This window comes from Alexandromys fortis, unplaced genomic scaffold (assembly GCF_014885135.2).
Source record: "Alexandromys fortis isolate MF-2015 unplaced genomic scaffold, M_Fortis_MF-2015_v1.1 scaffold_275, whole genome shotgun sequence".
NCBI classification, from domain to species: Eukaryota; Metazoa; Chordata; class Mammalia; order Rodentia; family Cricetidae; genus Alexandromys; species Alexandromys fortis.
In genome coordinates this window covers 722,327-744,969 of record NW_026068182.1, presented here as the reverse complement: position 1 = coordinate 744,969, position 22,643 = coordinate 722,327, and the positions used below count along the sequence as shown (strand labels likewise).

The following is a 22,643-nucleotide window of genomic DNA, read 5'->3' as shown; positions in this document are numbered from 1 at the left end:
AATGATTGAGCAAGTGTCTCTGTGGTAGGAAAAAGATTCATTAGGTAATATGCTCAAGAGTGGTATAATAGCTGGATCCTTAGGTAAATAAATTCCCATCTTCCTGAGGAACCACCACATTGATTTGTACAATGGCTGTACAACTTTTCACTCCAACCAGCAATAGAAGAGTGTTCTCCTTATTCCATATACTTGCCAGAATGAGTTTCCACTTGTTTTGTTTATCTTAGCTATTCAGACATTTATAAAATGAAATCTCAAAGTAGTTTTGATTTGCATTTCCCATGTGTCTAAGGGCATTGAACATTTCTTTGTTTCTTTATCTATTTGAGTTTCCTCTTGAGAATCTTGTTTACATCTGTACCTCTTTTTTATTATTAGTTTGTTTTCTTGACATGTAGTGGTTTTTTTTTTTTTTTAGTTCTTTATATATTTTGGTTACTAACCCTCTATCAGATGTTGGTAAAAGTCTGTTACTATTCTGTAACCTGTCGCTTTTTTTTTTTTTGAGTGGAAATATCCTTTGCTTTGGAGAAAATTTCAAGTTTTGTGAGGTCCATTTATTGATTGTTGGTCTTAGTGCCTGTGCTAATGGTGTGTTCTGTGTAGAAAGTATTTTCCTGTGCCAATGAGTTCAAAATTATTGCACACATTCTCTTCTACCAAGCTCAGTGTATTTGGTTTTATTCTGAAATCTTGGATCCATTAGACTTGAGTTTTGTGCAGACCCAAATATGGATCCTTTGGATTCTTCTACATTCAGTTGTCCAGTTTAACAAGAACCCTGTACTGAAGATTTTTCTTTCTTTCTTGTGTATATTTCTGGCATTATAAACAATCAGATTTCCATGGGTATATGTATTTATGTTTGGTTCTTCAATTCAATTCCATTGATTGACATGCCTATTTTTGTGCCAATACCATGCTACTTTATTACTATACTTCTGTCGAATAACTTGAAATCAGGGATGGTGATACCCTCCCAGAAGTTCTTTTATTATTATTCACTATTGCTTCAGTTTTCTTTTTTGTTTGTTTTGTTGTTGTTTTGTTTGTGTTTGTGTGCCCATGTGAAGCTGAAAGTTTTCCATTAAATATCTGTGAAGAATGGTATTGGAATGCAAAAACTATTATGATATAAGGTTTTCTTCCTTACATAGCACATAACAGTGTGAAAATATGTGACAGTATAGCAATTTTAAAGAACCCTGTCTGTCAGTCTATATAAGGTATTTATTTGAAGCATTAATGGTAGGAAACAGACACCTATTCACCTTCTTTTCTTTCACCCCATCTTTTTGTTATTTTAGACAAACAAAGGGGATGCCCTTGCTAATCGAGTCCAGAACACTCTTGGAAGCTATGATGAAATGAAGGATCTACTAACTAACCATTCCAGTCAGAATCACTTGGTGGGCATCCCGAAAAATTCTGTGCCCCAAACTCCTATCAGCAAAAGTGAAGCAAGCTTTTATCCAGAACAAAAGAATCGAATGATGCCATCTCACCAGGAGAATACCCACTCCCCAGCACCAATGCCTCCACCTTCAGTCGTGATACTGAATTCCACTCTAATACACAGCAACAGAAAATTGAAACCTGAATGGCAACGAGATAATCAGAACACTAGTCCTGCGCAGCCAAGCCAGGCCACTAGTCAGCCAAACAAGATGCAGACATCCACACAGGATCCACCTCAAACCCGACTGGAAGACTTCTTTGTCTATCCAGCTGAGCAACCCCAAAGTGATACAGTTGAAAAACCTAATCCATCTGAAAAGGAAGATGACACCAAGTCTGGAGAAGATGCTTTCAAAGAAATCTTTCAGTCTAATTCACCAAAAGAATCAGATTTTACAGTGCAAGCACCTGGGTCTCCCCTAGTTGCCTCATCTTTATTAGCTCCCAGCAGTGGCATTTCTGTCCCAACCTTCCCACCTGGGCTTTACTGCAAATCAAGTATGGGGCAACAAAAGCCAACTGCATATGTAAGGCCCATGGACGGGCAGGACCTAGCAACTGACATCTCTCCAACACTGAAGCCTTCCATTGAATTTGAGAACAGCTTTGGAAACCTCTCTTTTGGGTCACTGTTGGATGGGAAACCCAGCACAGCCAGTTCAAAGACCAAGCTCCCGAAGTTCACAATCCTGCAAACAACTGAAGTAAGTGGTTTTTAAAAATTTTTCCATGATTGATCTTCTAGTCACTGGTAACTACGCATATGCAACTCATTTATCATATTCCTCTGTGTGCATAGCTCTCTTCGAGGTGAGTTTGATTCTTGGTCTGGGGTAACTTGGGACACAAATGAGTAACACTTCAAGTACAGTTAAGTCTCCATAATTTGTAATGTTGAAATATCTGATTGAGTGAATGAAATAGTATAGTTATAAAATGATTTTAGAAACTTATCTTGTAGTGAAATTATGTACAATATAATAGCATTCTTTAGAATCAATGCATTTTATTTTTAAAAAACAAGAACCCACATAGCCAGGTTGGCATTAAATCCTCAAAGAAGGAGCCAAACTTCCTGATCCTTCCACCGCCACAGCCCAAGTTTCTTTTTTTTAAATTTATTTATTTATTTATTAAAGATTTCTGTCTCTTCCCCACCGCCGCCTCCCCTTTCCCTCCCCCCCCCCTATTAAATCCCCCTCCCTCGTCAGCCCAAAAAGCAATCAGGGTTCTCTGCCCTGTGGGAAGTCCAAGGACCACCCACCTCCATCCAGGTCTAGTAAGGTGAGCATCCATGAAACTGCCTAGGCTCCCACGAAACCAATAGGTCCAGTAGAATCAAAAACCCGTTGCCCTTGTTCTTGAGGTCTCAGTAGTTTCTATGTACAAAGACACACCACTGCACTCAGTGCCTAACACAACAAGGCATTGTGAACACTCCCATAGTGTATTCAGTGTGTCTACAGAGGTATTCTTTGACAAGGTATTAATATTATCTTCCATATCTTCCATATAGCCTCTCACAAACAAATAAATAGACAATGATTAAGACAGGTCTTAGGGATACTAAGATAGCCCTCATGGAAACAGCTGCCCACTGCCCTTTCAAGCACATGGCTTCTAAGAAGTCACTTCCTTTAGGTTCAATTTCTGTAACTGGTAACTAGAAGCCTGTAAAAACAGAGAAAGAAAACATGTTAACTTTCTTAATCAGAATTGATAGACATTCTGAGTCAGTACTGTCTAAATTGTGAAAGTATGATCCAGTAAGGCCTTAAGCTTTTCTTTTCTTCATTCTCACTAGAGAATGTGGTGACATTGGTGAATAACACAAACACAAAGCAAGAGAGGCCTGAGACAGTTGGTTGTATTTTATGGACTCACATTTTGATAGTGTCTCATTCTGAGGTGATTTGGGCTTTGTATTATAACTCATAAAGTCTTGTCAACTTGCACCTAAGTATCTCTCTGATCTGCCCCCTTGTCTCTACACTTGGTGCCTTTGTATATGGATTGCTGTAACCGTCCATAACTACCCACTGACTCCTGTCTCATGTCTCCTCCAACCCATCCTCTATACAAGTCAGAACCTTCCTTTGATTCTTTACTGCATTGTCATTACTTTCCAAGATAAGTCCAGGGTTCTTCCTTCCGTGTCTGTGCCTCTTCACACGTTGACTTCACTTTTCCTTTCATGAATAAAGGCAAATGTTTGGTAAAAAAAAAATGTATCCTCAGCTGTGCATAATTATATTATTTCTGCCTATGCCTTACTCTATTCTACTATGTATTCACCAAGGAATCTTAAACTTAATTCCTACTGCATGTCTTAATACTGAGTTTTAATATAAAAACTAAATATGGATATGCTATGAAAGAAGAGGCTAATAGGAAATTGGAATGTCACATGGCCCTTCCCTTGTCTGAGTACCTAGTATTGTTCTCTCTTACATAGCAGTGGCTCTGTACTGACTTGCAAGTAGCGCTGCTGCACAAGCAGTCTACTAGGCTGATCCATAACTCTTTAATGGAGAGACAGGTCACCCATCCAGTGAGATCCATTCTGTTGTAATCATCTTTCTTATACATTCACAAAATGGCTGACCCAGTTTCAGAAATGACTTCATGGTTTTTCCTCATTTCTCCAATACACCAATGAGAGGAATATTTTCAAAGTGTCTGAGTGAGCTTTCATCTTCTCTGGATATGATTATCAAAGGAGTGATGATTCAAATTGACGTTAGAAGAGCTTTGTCTAGAAAATGGATCGGGTGCAATAAAATCCTAATAGGAGATCAGTGAAGAGAGTGTTTATTTTAAAATAGTGGTCTCAAGGGATTTCAAACATGGGGATAGTGAAGCTTAGGAATCTAAAGCCAAGGGGAAGAAACATATTTGAGGGGCAATTTGAAAATCCAAAATAGGAGGAAAGAAATTGAAACATTAGAGAGCCCAACAGAGAGCTTAGAAGGGTGTAGATTGGAATGTGAACATAAATATAGACAGGGTGGAACATTATGGAGCTTTGAACCTAATGGAATTTATGTCGCTAAAACTCTGAACAAGGCTGAAAATTTACTCTATTAAATCTTGATGCTCTCTTTGAAAGCACTTAGCATTAGAATTCAGACCCAGTTCACAGTGCCAAGAATGTCAGCCAGTAGGTTCTGGGTCCCTGGTCAGAACAGCTATCTTTGATGGGTTGCAGTATTTCTTTGAATTATTACCTTAAAGACTTATCTACAGAGCAATTTCAGTATTTTTTAAGCATTTGCAATTTTTTTCTAGATCTAGTGACAGGAAGCTGACATGTTTTAGTGAAGTTTGTTTGCCATGGTTAAAAAGCAAGAAAAATTAAATGACCAGAAAACAGATACCACTCAAACATATACAAATAATCAGATATGATAATCTTCACATATTCAGAAGTTAAAATTTTTGTTTAAACATGTTATATATCTGTGTGTGTGTGCATGTGTGTATGTGCCCATATTCATTTAGATCTATATTTGGAAGGAATTTTTATTTCTTATTCTTGAAACCTTTCCTTGCCTCTTATAATTTCTATACCACACTAAGAAGATAAAAAGTCCAAGCAACTGTATGGTGTAAAGTTAACTGGCCAATTGGAGCATATCATTTAAGCAAATAATTTTTTGTTTAAAAACTTCATCTTAATTTTTTTTAACATTCCGTGCCACTAAAGAAGAGTAATGTACTATGTAGTTGTGTCCAGAAGGATTTTTAGAAACTGAATCTGAAAACAATAAAAGCTTTATTTATGCCCAGTGGAAACTGAAAGTTGTTTACAAATTTTGTTTTCTTAAAAAACAAAATTGTTAATAAGTAGAACTTTATACATGATTCTGTTACAAATGTTTGGTTTTATGTTTTTGCTTTTATTTTTTGCATTATGATGAAAATATGCTGGTATAGATAACTTTGTATTTTGTAGTAATTTCAGTTTCTTATTGGTGTTATTTAAAAATGGGTGATCCAGTGTCTCATGTAAAGTGTCTCAAATAACCTTTGAAAAATATGGCACTAATGAAGAGAGTGATATCATCCTAAAGGGTGATTTGCTTCAGAGGCTGCTGATGGCTGTGGTTTAGGGTTAACTAAGGCTCCAGTTGATTCAGAACCAGGAGACTTGTACAAAAGTTTAAGGGAACTGATATACTTTAAAGACTGACTAGTTTCATCACCCAGCTGTAAAATTTTGTTCACATTCATAATTCTGCCTCCTTTTTTATACCCTGTTCAGTAAGCACTGTGAGTGTAATTAGCTTCAGTTATCATGTAGTGAGTGATAAACTCTCATCACTTCTGAGAGTACCACGGAGAAAGCTGGAATTTTACCACTGATAGTATGGCAGTGACTGCCAACTATAAGGAAATAAGATAGGTAGTTCTATTGAAGATTAAAAATCCACAATACTGCTGTCTGCAGCATATACTATGTGTTTTCACTGGATTGCATCACGTGATTGTTGTCTATTCTTATTAAAGTAAATAAGGATTCAACCTCAGCTATAAGTGGTCTAATATCAAACTTACAAGAAAGGAATAGGTACACTTTATATAGTCTTACACATTCTGGATGTGAGAAAAGGCCTTCAACCTTAACATTTGTGCATAGATGTATAGAATTCAGAATGTTCTGTACATGTACATTGGTGCTTGCTTCTTTATGTTTTTGGATAATTTTTTTCTAATTGGTTCCTTTTTTTTGGTAGTCACATTCATTTTCCCAAACACATCATTTCATATTTTTCCTAACTTTAAGGTTTGTTGAAGCTAAATGAAGGAAGTCAAGCAAAATTTCTGAAACAGTAAAGAATTCCCTTGTGTTTTGTGTGAAGACATAGATGAAAAGAGAGGAGTCATTTAACATGGCTATGTTTCAGTAATTAGGAAAGGTGTTCTGAGGAGAACCATATACCATTCCTAGAATAGTTGCCCAGATTTATAAAACATTAGTTTATAGACTATACAGGCAGAGTCTCATAGAGAATGATTGAGAGATAGACTTTGAACTTGGTCTTGAATGCTAAATACAATTACAAATCTGTATGACAGGTCATATATATTCATATTAGTAATAGATGGAGAGAATGGACTATAAAAGTTGGAAGATAATTAAAGATGTTGGACTTATTCTGGAAAAAGACCTATTTGTCTATAACTAAAGATTTGTAGGATTAAAGTGAGATAGGGCTAAAGCATACTATTTTGTCTTGAATATATAGGCAGTGTGGAGGTCAGAATATGATTGTATACTACACACTTCAGTTTCCCTGACTTCACTGGTAATTGAGGAACTCTAAAAGTGCTAAAACAAGCCTCCTTTTTGTTTGTTCAATACAATGTGGTAATCCCTGAAACCACACATATACCACCAACAAAAATGAACACAGTTTGTTGAGCCTAGGCATTTGTACATGCACGTACACACATATAGATATATGTAGCCATAAGAAAGTAAAGGAGGGTAACAGTTTAGGAGTAAGGGGAAAGGGAAGGGGCTAAAGGAGGAAAGGGAAGGGGGGAAGTTAAGTAAGTCTATTTTAATTTAAGATGTATATAAAAAGCTAGTTTCCCCTTGAATTCTGAAGTCTGAGTTCCCCTGTGCTTGTTCTCTACTTTCTTAGAAGAAAGAACATCATATTTCTTCTTTTCTAAACTGCAACTCTGCTTCTGGAGGCTGTCTTAAAGGTCTGGCTAAGATAAAGCTAGAACGCCTCTTTCAATGTGGATCCCTGCTATTTGTTCATTTCATTTCTCCCTTCATTTGCTTATTAGAACTAGTCAAACAGTGGTACAGAGAAGCACTGGCATTAACACAAATTTGGTTTCCTGATTGTTCTCTTTCTTATTTCTTCAGGTCTTACTTTTTTCCCACATGTATTCTTTTCCTTCCTGAGGTTATATACAAGTAATTGTAGCTATCAGCTTCCTGAAAACTATCAGCAATATCAAAATTCCAGTCTTTAAAGCTAAAAGAACATTTGCTTTTCATTCATTGCTCTTGGCATTCTTTGTTTTTAAATCCATTGTTATTTCCATTATTTTCTTTTTGACAGAAAATAAGTCAAAAGATTATTTTATCCTCATTTTGTAATATAACTCTAGGTATACTATACAAATATGATTATCACCATTACCAATGATAAAACTTAAAACATCACACTTTATTAAGTTTTGTGATTCTTTAGGAGATAGCTATAAGCAAATGTTTCTGTGAGGGAATGTGTGGTATTCTTGCAAAGCCCAGTTTCAATGAGTTATATTGGCACTTGGGATCTACTTGATTATTTTGGTTTGTGAATTGGAGAGTGGTTTTATCTTCCTGGACCTCTTGTTAGACTGGTTCCTTGGTAGACCACTAGCAGTGTACTTCTCCTTCCCAAGTAAGCCCAACTCTATTTTTTTCTAAAGTAAGTTTATCCAGTCTTTTCCCATTTTCCAGGATTATCCACAAGAGGACAGAATGGCGGACATATAGTCCTTCACATTCCTCATTACCATTTTTATAATAACCTAAGAATTACTGAGGCTGTGAGCAACTGAGCATATTTGAGGAATAAATTTAAATTAAGCCTAGAGAATTATCAACTTTTTAAGAATAACTATATAGTGCAAAAGAATTCAACCAAAATCATTAAGTTGTGGACTCATCAAATAGCTTTCTAATCTTTTAGTTACTACTCACTAAAATAATGGAGAACAGAGAACATCTATTTTTATATTATGTCCAGGAACATATTTTGACAGGTTCAGTATACAGTAAAGTGATAAGCCTTTGTTATGTGTGTTCCAAATCATGCTGTTATCACTGGATACATCGATTAGCTCAGTACTTTCTGAGACACCCATAAAAAAGGTGGCTTTCATTCTGTGTAAAAGAATAAGAAAAAATTGACAGGTAGATAACCATATTGATTCCACTCAAGTAGTAAATACAAAAGGCTCTAGAGATGAGTTGTAGAGTTGTTTATGGGTGCTGTAAGTTTGTTTAGTATTTGTAATTACTGTGAAAGGAAATAATCTTTAATTATCCATTATTTTAAAAATGGAGTATGCTTTGCTTGTCAGATGAGTTTACAATATGGATGACAAAAACAAAAGCCTATTGCTATAATACAAGGTCTCATCTTGACCTAGTCCTAACAAGATCTTAAATAGCCATTATTCATTTTTCACTTTAAAAGAAACCAAGTTTATGGTCCCTTGATTAAAATCACACAGCTAGCCAGATCAACACAGTTGACCATGCTGGATCTGCCTATGTAAAGACTGATATTTCTTTGATGACATTTAGTAGAAGATATAGTAATGTATATACATTAGTTACTTTTGTAAAAAGAACTTTTTTAGCATATAGAGCATGGATATAATGAGCTGAATTCAGCTAAGCATAAAATACCCTTGCTAGGTTCATATTTCAAAGGTCTGAAGTTGATCATAAGAAACGAACAATTTTTCTGATATTACAGCTTACAGTCATGTGTTTTTCATTTACAAACATGTTAAGAAGTTGTGTTTTTGCCATATTTCTAAAGGAGTAATATATGATGCAACTTGTTAGGGGACATTTTATTGGTTCATAAGGCTTCTTGAGTCTTTGTCACTTTGGTAGGATGATTTTAACAGTATGCCCAAATAGCACAGCTAACAACCAAGACATCTATGGATGAAATCCAAATATTAAGATAAAATTCATATGCAAATAAGAGAATAGTAAAATTTGAAAATGAAAACTAGCAATTGAAGGGGAATAAGATTTATCTCAAATGCTACAGATCATCAATTGCATTAATTTCACAAACTGCTTATCATATGTGGAGATAAATGAGCTTAGCATGGAATAGGCAGAGTCCCCCCTCCATGCTTTTCATAAGTAGTAAATAGGAGAGTCTCACTGTATAAAGGAATGCTGAAAAGTGATAGACTGCCTACTTCAAAAAATCCCTGTGTGAATAAGAACAGCTTGGTTCTTAGGTGGTAAAGAGTGAAATAGTAATAGGAAAAAAAAGATCTTAGTTAAGGCTTTAAGGATGAAGAGAATTTGAGCTAAGGCTTTAAGTAATGCAAGTGTTGATGGAAAAAGGAAATTGTGCCTTAACCACCTGAAATGGACTGCAAAAAGACCCTGCTTCCTATGATACAAGGGTATCATGGCAGCTCATTGCTTCAAATAGGGATCATAATGGAATTTTTAAAGTGTTATAATTTTTTGAAAAGGTTAGTATTAGATTCCATATTGTATAGTTTCAAGGATCAATATTCATATGGAATACCACATGAATAATGATTACTGGAGCTATGTAAAACGATGGTGCTGGCTTGAAAGTACAACTGTTCTTTGATCTTTCCATTTAAGAATTTCCTGTATTCACCCAGGACTTCTTGAAAGCATACTAGGAAGGTTAGTTTTCTCTGAGAAGTCCCAAGGTTATTTCCATGAAAACCTGCCCAAGATACTGATCAGAATGTTCTCCTGGATAAGGTGATCATTATGAGACTATGCATATTCATTGGAAGAAATGTAGCCTTCAAATTCTTGAGAAGGTAGAAGAGTCTAAGCTTCGTTCTCAATCAAGGTTGATAGGTAGAATGGGCTTACAATGGAGACTTTAGTCACAATCCATAACATGTATCAGATATGTGTAGAATAAACATCCTTTTAAATGTTAGTTGGCAAAATTTTCACAACAAACATACAGCACAATAACACATTTCAAGTTTTTCATTGAACTCTTCTACAGTGAATCATGTGCACTGGTAGAAAGATTCCTTAAAAGACAAATGCTATAAGACTCTATATTTTCATTTACCCTATATTGTTTTTCATTCATTCAATAAACTTTTATTAACAACTTGTTTGATTCCAGGTAGTATGCTAAGGAGCTAGAAACATAACTTGAGAATGCATCACTGTTGGTAGTTTCAATTAGGAAATATAGAAAAAATGGAAAAAAATAATAGTAAAGTCGGGAAAGGGTGTGTTTGATTTTCTCTGGGAGCAGAGAGGCTTGTAAGACTGTCTGAGGTGTTTCAGAAATATTTGTAAAATAACCCGTATGCTAGATCTTGAATTAGGGTTCAACATTTTCTTGAAAACAGAGCAAGTTAAAAGTAGGCCTGATGATGCTGTTACTGGGAAGTCATGAACCATAGCAATTTTTGAGAAGTTCTAAATGAAAATAGCTGAAAGACTCAAAAAGAGTACTGTGTCAGTTTTTGGAAATAAGAGAAGATATTAAACCATTTAGGGGTATCAGATTGAAGCTTGGTCAATGGTGTTTTAAAAGGTAATTGGCAGAAGAATGGAAAGAAGGAGGTCAAAAGCCTGAAAAGGCCACCAATATTAGAAACAGGAGATCTGTTGAGTGAGTTGTCAGAATATACTACGACAGAAACGGTAGCAATTTGAATTAAGTCTATTTCTGAGATAGATTTTTAAGGTTGGTTCAATGGGATTAGGTAGCTAATTAGATGGGCTATTAAGAGCAAGCTAGAAGAGAGACATAAAATGATGTTGCAGTAGAACAAACAGTGGTTTGTGCTTCCATTATTGAAGATTCTTTTCTTGATACTCAGATCTTCACAAAGTAGGCAAATTTCTCCTTTTATTACTTTTATCACCATGCTATCATGATGTCATATTTCTTAATGTTGTTATATTAATCATTACACAGTGCTCCTTGTGTAAAGCTATGTGAAAAAAACATGACATTTTATGTATTCATGAAGAATTTATTTCCTACAAACAACTTTTTTGAATTGACACTGAAAAACTAATAACTCCTTTCATAAGGATTATATAGTAGTTTATAAACATTAGGAATTATGCTGGATATTGCTTTAAAAGTCTTGGGAATGGAGGTTTTTAGTTGTAGTGATAGTTGTGACCTTTGCTATTTTTTTCTTTTCTTTTCTTATTTTTTTTTTGGTCTTTCCTTTATACTGAAGCTGTCTTCAAGAAGCTTAGAATGAGGCATTAGAGTGACATTGCACTCACCCTCAACACACCTGATGTAAAATTGAGGGAGAAATCATATTATTGGAAATTGGTGTATGTAGTATAGAGTTATTTCACCTTGTATAAATTTTTATCTCAAATATTGCATTAGCTCTACTTCCTTAGATAGACATTGTATGGTCATTGAATTTCACCTAAGATCAATTTACTTTTGGTAGTGGGAGATGGAAAAAAAACAAGTATAATTAAGTGTATAATATTTTGGAGTCCATAGTTTGTTGGGATGAAACTGTAATTTTCTGACACAGGGAAATTAATTACGATGTGCTTGATTAGTTTTCCTAATCCATTCCTATATATAGTTGTTTGAAATTATCTCTTAATTACATGTATATTTTCTTATTTTTAATCATCATAAACCTGGAGACTTTGGAAGATAAGAGTGTCACTTCTAGCAATGGAGAATCTAGAGAGCAGGTAGAAAATTTTACTAAAGCCATTTTTGGCAGCTAAGTATACAAAGTTAAAGGAAGTAAGAAAAGTCAACACCTTAAAAATATACATATGCAGTATCCCAGAAAGCTGAGTCATCATTTTAATGAGTCCTTGGGAGTGGTGGTAATAATAATGGCTTGATTTATGGAATGAGAGTATCTTGATACTGGAAGAACTGCACATAGTTTACTGGCTCAGTAACAACATATCCTCTTACGTGCAGGTTTTAGTCTGCATATTTCTTACTAGGGAGTCTTTAAAGGTCACAAGGAGAAACTTGATCCCAAAACACTTCCTTCAGAAACAAGTGGGTCATGACACTTGACCATTTTGCACACCTTGAGGCTACAGATGTTAACTTTTTGTTTGGTCTATTCTTGGAAACATATTAGCCTAGCCATATTAAGAAAACATCTTACATCTGTGTTTTGACCTCAACCTTCCTGCCATTTAAGAGAAGAGAGAAAAATCATAGCTATTGTATGTATTTAAACCTTCTTGAAATTACCTTTAAAGTGTAACAAGATTAAAAGACTGAGGTCAATGCCTTACACACACACACACACACACACACACACAGAGTAAAATGGGTGGAAAGAGAGCTGCTGCTTTGTTTATGTGAATCCTGTGACCACTGGTTCATCTCTGAAACAGAGTTCATTAAAACCCATAACAATACTTTTATGCTTTATATAGTAATACTTTGTAGTATTAAAAGACATATTATATTGTAAATAAGTTAATGAAAAATGGATCTTTTGTGAGTTTTAATTATAACATCTTTCATTATGTGATAAATAGGTAGATAAATATATTTGTAAACCATATAACTATACACCTATAAAAGCTGTATAAAAACAAGCAAAGACCATACTTGTTCGCTGTTAAGGAACATTTACTGTTATTTTTAGTGACGACCCAATAGTGATGTTAAAATGGTATAAGTTAAAAAGTTTTAACTGAACTGTTTTTAAAATTACATCTTTATAAATCAGGAGAATATGGTACTAGAGTTAGAAATAACTCTTCTACTTTTACTGCTATTCTGCAGTTCAGGTTTTGCATACCCATTTAATTTTTAAACAATTATTTATTCTATTAATTAGTATTAACTTTCTTGTTAGTAGTCATTAATTATCCTCAAGTTTTAAATGAGATAAAGATGCTTTGAGAATATGCGTTTAGTGGAATATTAATATTTATTTTCAGTTGTCCCTTTAATTATTCATTTGAAAAAACTTTAAGAATGAAAGCCAATGATGTAATAACTTGCCAGATAAATGAACTTTGTTCTTAGCGAAGAATATGACATCTTTACAGCCCATGCAAACCAATCTATATATATTTCCAGGAGAACATCACTGAATACTGTCTCTTAGTCTAATTTTTTTTTATTTTTTCGAGACAGGGTTTCTCTGTGGCTTTGGAGCCTATCCTGGAACTAGCTCTTGTAGAAAAGGCTGGTCTCGAACTCACAGAGATCTGCCTGTTTCTGCCTCCCAAGTGCTGGGATTAAAGGAGTGTGCCACCACTGCCCAGCTCTAGTCTAATTCTTATGAAAGTAAATTTTATCATTTTCTCTCTCATCTTTTATCCTGAGTGTGTAAAAGGACTGTGTGTTGTTTAATTACAAGCTTTATAATTTTCATTCACTAGGGGAGGTATATCTGTGATATCTGATTTCAATTATAACTCAACAGGTGTCTATTTCCTTACATATATTCATTAATGTGAAACTAGTTTATAAACATAATAAGCAGTATAATTCTGAGTAAGCATTCATATTTCAAAAAAAATCAATATTCCCAAAGATGAGAGAAATAAAGCTAGACTGTTCTCAGCCATTATCATGAACAAAAGTAATTTCCTGAAAATATTGATAGTTATTCATCCAGTTATTAATATTGATAATATCAATATACATAATATAGTTCTAATCCTTATTATGGTCAAAAATTTTCAAAGACAATGATCTTTTTTCCAATTTGAGTTACAGTGAATGATACATAGAAAATTCTCATTAAACAAAGGATGAATAACTGAATGAATCTCCTGATCATCACATATATGCTACAAAGACAATAATCACAAGAAAATAGGTATAGGAAGTGTGGTAACAAGATAAAAATATAAAACTATTATATGCAAAGCCTTCATAATCTGGAGTTTTTGATTGCCCATAGACTCCTTTGACCTTCAAAGAGAGTATTGAGGTCACCAGGCACAGTTTTATTAATTCAAGCAACTTGCTAAATGAACTAGTCAACACCAGTAGGCTTTTGTCAAGCTTCTACTATATGTAAAACTTGATACCTTATATTTGAAAGAGACAATATCGTCGTATCCTCCCTTTAAGAAATTTGTGCATAGCAGGAAGAGATACATACACATATGATACCAAAACTAAGATAGCCACCTAAACGAACAAGCTCCCTACACTGTAACACTCTCAAAGCATTTTTGTAAAAAATATGCATATTTACACAGAAATATGCACACATGCATGCACAAAACCATATATAACAACAAGGTTGTAGTAGATGACATATACTGCAGTTGTTATGCAAACTGATGAAATAGGTAGCTTTGTAAACATGACATTTGGTGAGAAAATTAAAGGAAGGCAACAGTGGGTGGTTAGCTTTAAAACAAGTTATTCAGGTGGTCATTGTACAGGTGACTCAGAATTGCTTTGTGAACTGTGAACATGTTGATTCCTACGCTTAAAATATGTAATCCCAATGTTAAGAAAAGTGGTGGAATTAATGCTCATTATATACACAAAGCTTTCCATTGAGCTATTCATTGCTTTGTAGTCATTTTCTCCAAAATAAAATGTGTAATTATTTGAATACATTTTAGCACACACACTATGTGGGCTAAGCTTGTTCTTGACATCTAATGTCCTTTGAATGAAAGTGCCGCAGGACCCCCACTGCCATGGGTGACTGTCAAGTGTCATGTGAACCCTAGTCTCCTGGGATTCAAGAGAAATAAAAGATTGTCAGACCAGTCTACTCCTGAGAAAGAGGCAAAACACAAGACCTTGAGGGCAGCAAGGAGGTCTCGTCAAAAATGAAACAAACAGTAGGTATTTGATTCATAGAAGTAAAAATGGCTGGGTGGCTGCTTGGATGGATGGTTAGGCAAACCTAATGATATAGCAAGATTGGAATCTATATAGTACTTTACCAAGTGTGCTTATTTACATGAGAAAGGAATCACTTTTTAAAGAACATAATGCATGTAATTTGCTGTACGAAAAGTTAGCATTCTATTTTATATCATACACTTATAAGAAGCTTCTTAAACTGTTAGTGAAGTAAGCTGTTTTTCTTTCTTTTGCTTGAGAAATTCCAAAATGCTGGTGATTTTGATAAATAGAAATTTGTAACCATTGTGTATTTGTAGACTGTATCAGAAAGCAGTGAATGATGCATAAGAACCGACAAATTGTGTGATTCCCATTTTCATTATTAAAGGGACAAATTATCTAGAGGTTTAATAATAAGGGAGGTTATGTAGTTTACTAAACTGGATTTCTGATGAGCTAATGGAGAGAGTAAAAGGGAATTATTACCATCTAACTGTTTTTGGCTGTATTTCTTGAATTTTGTGTTAGTTACCTATATACTGAGTAATTTATATCTATATCTATTCTACAAGCCAAATACATGTCAGCTATGTCAGAAGGAGAAATACCCCTTGATTTACTTTTTTTAAAGCTCTGAGGATCTACTAGTGTTCTAGATGCACAAGTGCTATACAAGCTGTGCAAATTTTAAATTGTCTTGTACATGTATGGTGATTTCAAATATCTTCAGTAGAGTGTTCAATACATTTTTACATATTCAGTCAGAATTGCATATATGTTCTTTGAACATGAATAAGTCATTTCCGCAGCATTCAGTTACTGAATTGGTTAAACCATCATGCTTTGAGCTCTAGCTTTGCATGCTCCTGCACATCCAGAGTGACCCATATGAACTCCACTCCTTTGTGTTCTTGTGAGCTAGGGAATTTGGAGTAGAACTGGGTTGCTGTTGTGGTAATCTTGCCAATGAGCATGTAGCATCGGTATTAGGAGAGGGGCATGTTTTACCTCTCTGTGGAAGAAGGATTAAGTACAGATTTACATTGTAAGATTCCGCAAATAGGCTATGCTTCCTATAACACACTCTTTTTTCTAACAAGCCCTGAACCAAAATTCTTTGTCCAGTCTTGGTCAAGGTGGCAACTGCACTGTTTGTTTGTTTCATTTTTAGCACTAACAGACTTTTGTTGGTATAGCTTTCTTTACAAAACACTGGATTTTGAGATGTGGAAAGCTGCTTAGAACATATGAATTTATTTCTAGTGTACATTAATTCTAGGCACACCTAATTTCTTACAAGTTACTCTAAGGAAACCTATATTGATATGTTAAATGGCATAGGTGTGTGAACAATTTAAATATGAAAGGCAATAAAATATTTAAGAGCATCATCATGGAAGAGGAAAGTAGGGAGGATATTTTAATAAGAGTTTGATCATTAAGGATATAAAATAATGAGTTTAATCTGCCATCACTAATCAGAATGATTCCCACTAAAGAAGCAGACTTTTGAATTCTAATTTCTTTATATTTCGCAAATTCCAGCAATTTTAATTCTGGAGGAAGCTTTTGGTTTATCTTTAACGTTGTTTCTTCAGATTCAAACAGTACATATTCATACAAGATTATGTGGGATCCCAGAGAGCTTTTGTCAGGAGATATATATTTCCTTAAAATGGCTTTAAGAGGGTATATAATAAGTTTGAAAGATAGAGGAATCATGCATAAATGAGTGCTCAAAGACCATATTTATAACCTGGAGCCTCCATTTAAAGCACAGATTTTTGTAACCACTCAAAAAAGCTGTGAGCACAATGGACCAGAGGTCAAAGGTGTTAGTTGCCAAGTCTGATGACCTTAGTTTAGTCCCTGAAGCTCACATGGTTGAAGATTATAATGGGCTTCTGCAAGTTGTCACAGGACCACCATTCACACACCTCAGCATATTTTCATGCACAAATGCATGTGTATACACAAACAAAACACACATGCAAAATAAATAGAATAAAACTAAGTCTTGGCAAATTTGAGCAAGCATATGTTGTAATTGGAGCGGCGGGGCTGCGTCCCCAGCACCCCGGCTGCCTGCTAGCTTATGCCCGAAATAGTTACATGGACACTGTATTCTTTTAAACACTGCTTGCCCATTATATCTAGCCTCTTCTCGGCTAACTCTAGCACCTGGACTAGCCCATTTCTAATAATGTGTGTAAGCACCCCAAGGTGTGCTTACCGGGAAGATTCTAGGATATAGGGCAAGTCATTTTGTATTATAGATATCAAATAAGAGTCTCAAGCTTTACAATATATAAGTCTTATTGGAGAGATAACATTTGTTCTTTATATAAGGAACACTATGCAGTTTGTAAACTAATTTTCATGGTTGCTAAATACCTCCCTCCTGCCCACCTATCATCTCATGATCCCTTTTTAAAATTACAAATCAATTTAACTCTAAACCTTCAGCACTTTGGTACAAACTGTGTTCAGGTAGGCTTACAAGTACACGAATTTTTTTCTTACAAACCCAAACTAATTTTTTATGTTTGCCCCCTCAGGATACTTAAAGCCAAAGGGTTTGTAAAAAGTTCAATTTCAGAAATAGCTGAGATAGAAATCCATAGTATATTAGTGATGAAGTTTATAAAGTTTATGACTTTAACAAAACAATATGAATCTGTAGAAACTAATAAAAATCATAATATTTATTGGATTTCTGTAATGGTATCTATTCTGATTAATTCTTGACAATTTCATACATATTCAGAGCATTTCAGAACTCATAGGATAAACTTGTTGATCTTTTATTTCAAATTAGTTGTACCATGTAAGGAAACGATCACCTGTTGAGGTATAATTGAAATCAGATGTCGCATAAATGATACTGAGAATTTACAGCTCTTTGTTTTCAAATCATTTTCATTTTATTAGAAAAAATCTTGATTTGTCTGTTTCCATATCCAATATTTGCCACTCACATACATATTGTATTTTTTCTTTTTCCTTTTTTTCTTTTTCTTCTTTCTTTCCTTCTTTCTCTTCCTTTTTGTTTTTTTTTTTTTTTTTTTTTTTTTTTTTTTTTTTTTTTTTTGTTGAGACAGAGTGTTTGTCCTGGAACTCACCGTGTAGATCAGGCTGGCCTCAAACTCTCAGAGATCTGCCTACCTCTGCCCCGCAGGTGCTGAGGTTAAAGGTGTATGTCACCACAGTCCAAATTTTTTATTATTAATTTTATATAAATACATCCAATGACAGTTTCTCCTCCCTGTTTTGAATGTACTGAATGACAACTTGAGAAGTGTTCATACTTAAAGTTCTTCTAATTCACACATCAATGTCCCCAGCAGCAATGACCTTGACCTTCATTCTGTCAGAATACCTTACTCCATTAGACTGAGCATTTATTTTTATTTTATTTTATTTTTATTGAGCTCTACATTTTTCTCTGCTCCCCTCCCTACCTCTACCCTTCCCTTCAACCCTCTCCCAAGGTCCCCAAGACTGAGCATTTATTGTATGCTAGGCTGTCTATGTGAATTACTTTTTAGTAGCTATGGGTTGTACCGCTTCCACATACCAATAATTTAAAAACAAAATGAGAATACGTAATCAGGTAGATAAGACAACACATCCATGTCAAATGGAGTACTGGAATTCTGTGCAACTTAGAAGTTATTTTTAGGTTTTTTTGTTTGTTTGTTTGTTTGTTTGCTTGCTTTGTTTTGCCTATTTGGCTTATGGACACACTTGGGACTAATGTTTTACTACCTTTCAATGGGGGATGAGCAGGGGAAGCTCCTGCCTGTATTTAGATGTGTGAATTGTCTATATTCTTGTTGTATTATAATCAGCATTTCTGTAGGAGCAGGGGCAAGTAAATATAAGTATCCTTTCCCATGTCCTATGATTTACAAGTTTAAAAACAGACCAAATCAAATCACACTTCAGTAGGAACTATTTGAATGTGTGGGCAAGACTAAGTATTAAAACCAGTAATTTGGTCCATTTTGATATATATTTAAATTTTCAGATGTTTCAAGAGCAACCTATTTGGATTACAAAAAAATCTGAAGTTTTCACATGGAGGTGTCTTTGTTTCTTCATTCCTAATGAGAGTCATTCAGATTCAAATCAATGTGTTAATTTAGCAGCAGCAGAAGATTTAGCAGCACTTGTCCTCTAGAAAAAAAATGTTGAAAGGCGTATTTTCAAATATCATTTAACTGATGGTATTTAGTGTTTTCTGCATATTTAGTTTGCTCCTTAAAATGATATTGGTACTTAGATAAAAGCTCATTATACTTAAGCCTCTGGTTTCCCTTCTGTTTAATTCTTCTTTAAAACCAGCAGCTTGTGTCTCTCTCACTTCCTGGTATCATTCTAAACAGAGTATTCCCTCCATGGCACAACTGAAGATGCTAGGGAGACATAGGCCACCTACTTATTAGGTACTGGTGTTCAAGCATTTGAAGTGGCTAAAGGAAACTGACTGTAAAGAAATTGATATTATTCTCTCCCTGTGCTGTTTGTCTCATCCGCTTTTTAGTGTATTATGCACCTACTATGTGCTGAGTGTGTATAATAGATTGCTTTCTAGATATTTTTATTTTATTTTTTCTTTGCTTTCTTTATCCTAGTGTCACTTTCCCTATTTCTTCACCATCTTTCTACACCTGCTTTTCTTACTTCTAGTCCCTCCAAATTCTGTCTTCACCTTATCCCTGCATTTTCCATATTGCAATCAGGGACTGTTAGTTTTTATTGTTACCATTTTCTAAAGAAAGAGGCCACACATCTTCAAATATGTTTTGACCTGGCCCTTAATATACTTCCTATCTTCTCCCAACGTTCTATCATCTGGTGCTTTTCAGATGTATGAAATGAGCCAACATTTTCTCTCGTCTGTCTCATTTTATGTTTCACAATTTCCAGTGAGACTTATAAAGTATGGACCCTGCTTCTGTGTTTCTCCCATTTGTGATTTGTGCTCAACTTAAGCATGCCACACATATGATTTTAATTGCTTGTTACTGATTTTTCTGCAATAACATAGAAAGTCTTTGAGGGTAGGAAATATAGAAAGTTTATTTCCTGTTATATCCCTCCTACCTACCCATCACAGTGCCTAACATTTATTTAAAGTACCATTTCTTGCTCTATTAGCTCCCTAGAGTAGTCATAACAAAGTACTATAAGTTCACACTTTCCACTGCCTCACACTAAATTAAAGCCTACCCTGACGGCTCCATCTCACCTGAATTACATTTTAAAGATTTTATTTCCAAAGCCGTGTGTGTGTATCCTGAAGAATTTCTGGCTGTTCTTTTTGAACATAAATTATTTGTGGACATAAAATTCAGATGCAAGCTTGCCTTTCAGGTGCTTACAGTCTAGTAGACAGAAAACTTCCTTATTATGTACAGATAGAAATATTTGCAGTGCAATAATCACAATAGCCAAAAAAAACTGTCACAGAGTCTACAGGCTTTAACTGTAAGTGCTCCTCAAGATCACACTGAAGTAGTGAACTTCTTTCCTAATTCATGGATTCTACTGGCCTGCTTATTCCAGCAACAATGCCAATAGAATATTCTGAGGGCCAGAGGTGAATAGATATCCTTTGTAGATGTCAGTTGTTCAGTCAGATCTTCGGCATGTTCTTTATTCTCAGAACCAAAACATACCATAATAACTTAATGTGGGACTATTACCAGAATACTATATTTATGTGATAGCTTATTCAGAAACATAAATGATCAATAGACAGTTTTCTTCCTAGCATGTTGGATTTGTGAGCTCTGGTTATACTCTATAATCTCTCTCTCTCTCTCTCTCTCTCTCTCTCTCTCTCTCTCTCTCTCTCTCTCTCTCTCTTTGTGTGTGTGTGTGTATGTGTGTGTACAAAACCTACAAAATTCCATCCTAATGTATAGCATGAAACTAAAATTCTATCCGAAGAATTGGGCTTTGTTTTCAGCCAGGCTTCATGATTTACCTGGTGGAAGGTATGTTTGAATCAGAAGGCCTGAGATTTCATTAGTCTTCTTTGGTTATAGCTCTTCCAGAGGATAAATGCTGATTGCCCACACTAAAGTTTACAAGGAGGAGTTGTCACCATGAGAAAACCTGATAGATTCACCAGGTGTGATAAAAAAATAATTGGAAAGAAGATATTTCAGGCTATTGGAAAATATTATTGTTTTTAGAAAGAAAATAAGTCAGTCACCCAGCCAAAAAAAAAAAACCTTTTGTGTTGTCAACTCAACTAATTATTACTCCAACCTGTTGTCTTATAATGTGAATTGTAGAAGCACAGAACCGCAGAAACAAAGGACTGAAACACCACAGACACCCTCAAGCTGAAGCCTTTTTATTTTAGACATATGGTGAAATGAACTCCAAAGAAGAGAAGAGTCAGAGTTACTCAGAAGCACTGTGCTGGGCAGTGCTGGCTCTAGGACCAGTGGAATTAGTCCCTCTGACACTCAGATTTCATCACACCACTAAGAACAGGATCTAGGTAGCTCCAACATAATAAGTCATTATGGTGGTAAATTGCATTTAAGAGCCAATGGAGTTTGGCAGATAATGGCATGGACTCAAGTAAAATGTCTCAGTTTGAACCCCATACTCACCCCATGGCGCCAAGCAGGACACTTCCTGTTCATATTCATTTTTCTAGAGAAGCCAGAACAAATCATCACAGTTTTAGTGGCTTAACCAAAAAATTTTCACTTTTTCATAATTATTGATGTTAAAAGTCCCAGACCATGCCTTCAGTGGAGTTGATTTCTTCTGAGAGTCTCTTTCTTGGTCTTCTCATGTTTTTCTGTCTGTGGGTGTCTTTTTTAATATTTTATTTTATATGTATTATCATTTTGCCTGCATATATGCCTTCTGCCCGTGGATATCAGAGAGAATCCGATCCTCTAGAACTGGAGTTATAGTCAGTTGTAAGTTGTTGGATGGGTGAAGGAAACGAGCCCTGGGTCTTCTGGAAAATCAGCCACTGCTCTTAACAGCTAAGCTGGCTCTCTATGGTGTGTGTTTTAAAAGTACTCTCATACGGATATCAGTAAGATTAAATTAGGAACTGCCCCAATGTCTTCCTTTGATCTTAATTTCCTTCTTAGCCTCTTTTGACCACAGTCACATTCTGAGGTTGTAGAAATTAGTGAAGCTTGGTGGGAGGCACAATTTTGGACACAATCACGGCATTAGGACATGCACATCTTATTCACAAAATAGGGATCATAGAAGATCTTACTAAAAAATGGGTGTAAGCATTCAACCTATTGATTTAACACAGAGTAATTAGAATTATACCTTATATATAATGAGCCTTAACAATATTCTGGAAATTTTAATATAGAACAGTTTTGAAACTGTTTGATTTTGAGTGTATAGATACACTACTAATATACTCAATGATGTCATTCAGTGAGGAAAAATTGTATTTAGCTGACCAGCACTGTAAATATTTTCTGGGCCTTGTAACCCAATAGATCAAGTATATATGATTCCAGTTCTTAAGATTTATTTTTATCATTTTAATTTTGTCCATATGTGTGTGAGATGATGCGTGAGTATGTGCATATGAGTGTTGGA

The 22,643-nt window shown here is 35.0% G+C and overlaps 1 protein-coding gene across 4 annotated transcripts in view; it reads left to right on the top strand.

Moving 5' to 3' along the window:
- Aff2 (ALF transcription elongation factor 2) overlaps nucleotides 1-22,643 on the top strand; it is a 521,318-nt gene that overhangs the window by 190,548 nt on the left and 308,127 nt on the right. For all 4 annotated transcript variants that reach the window (XM_050129237.1, XM_050129236.1, XM_050129235.1 and 1 more), the window contains exon 3: nucleotides 1,311-2,165. In XM_050129237.1, coding sequence (XP_049985194.1) covers nucleotides 1,311-2,165 — 855 coding nt within the window. The remainder of the gene's footprint in view (nucleotides 1-1,310; nucleotides 2,166-22,643) is intronic.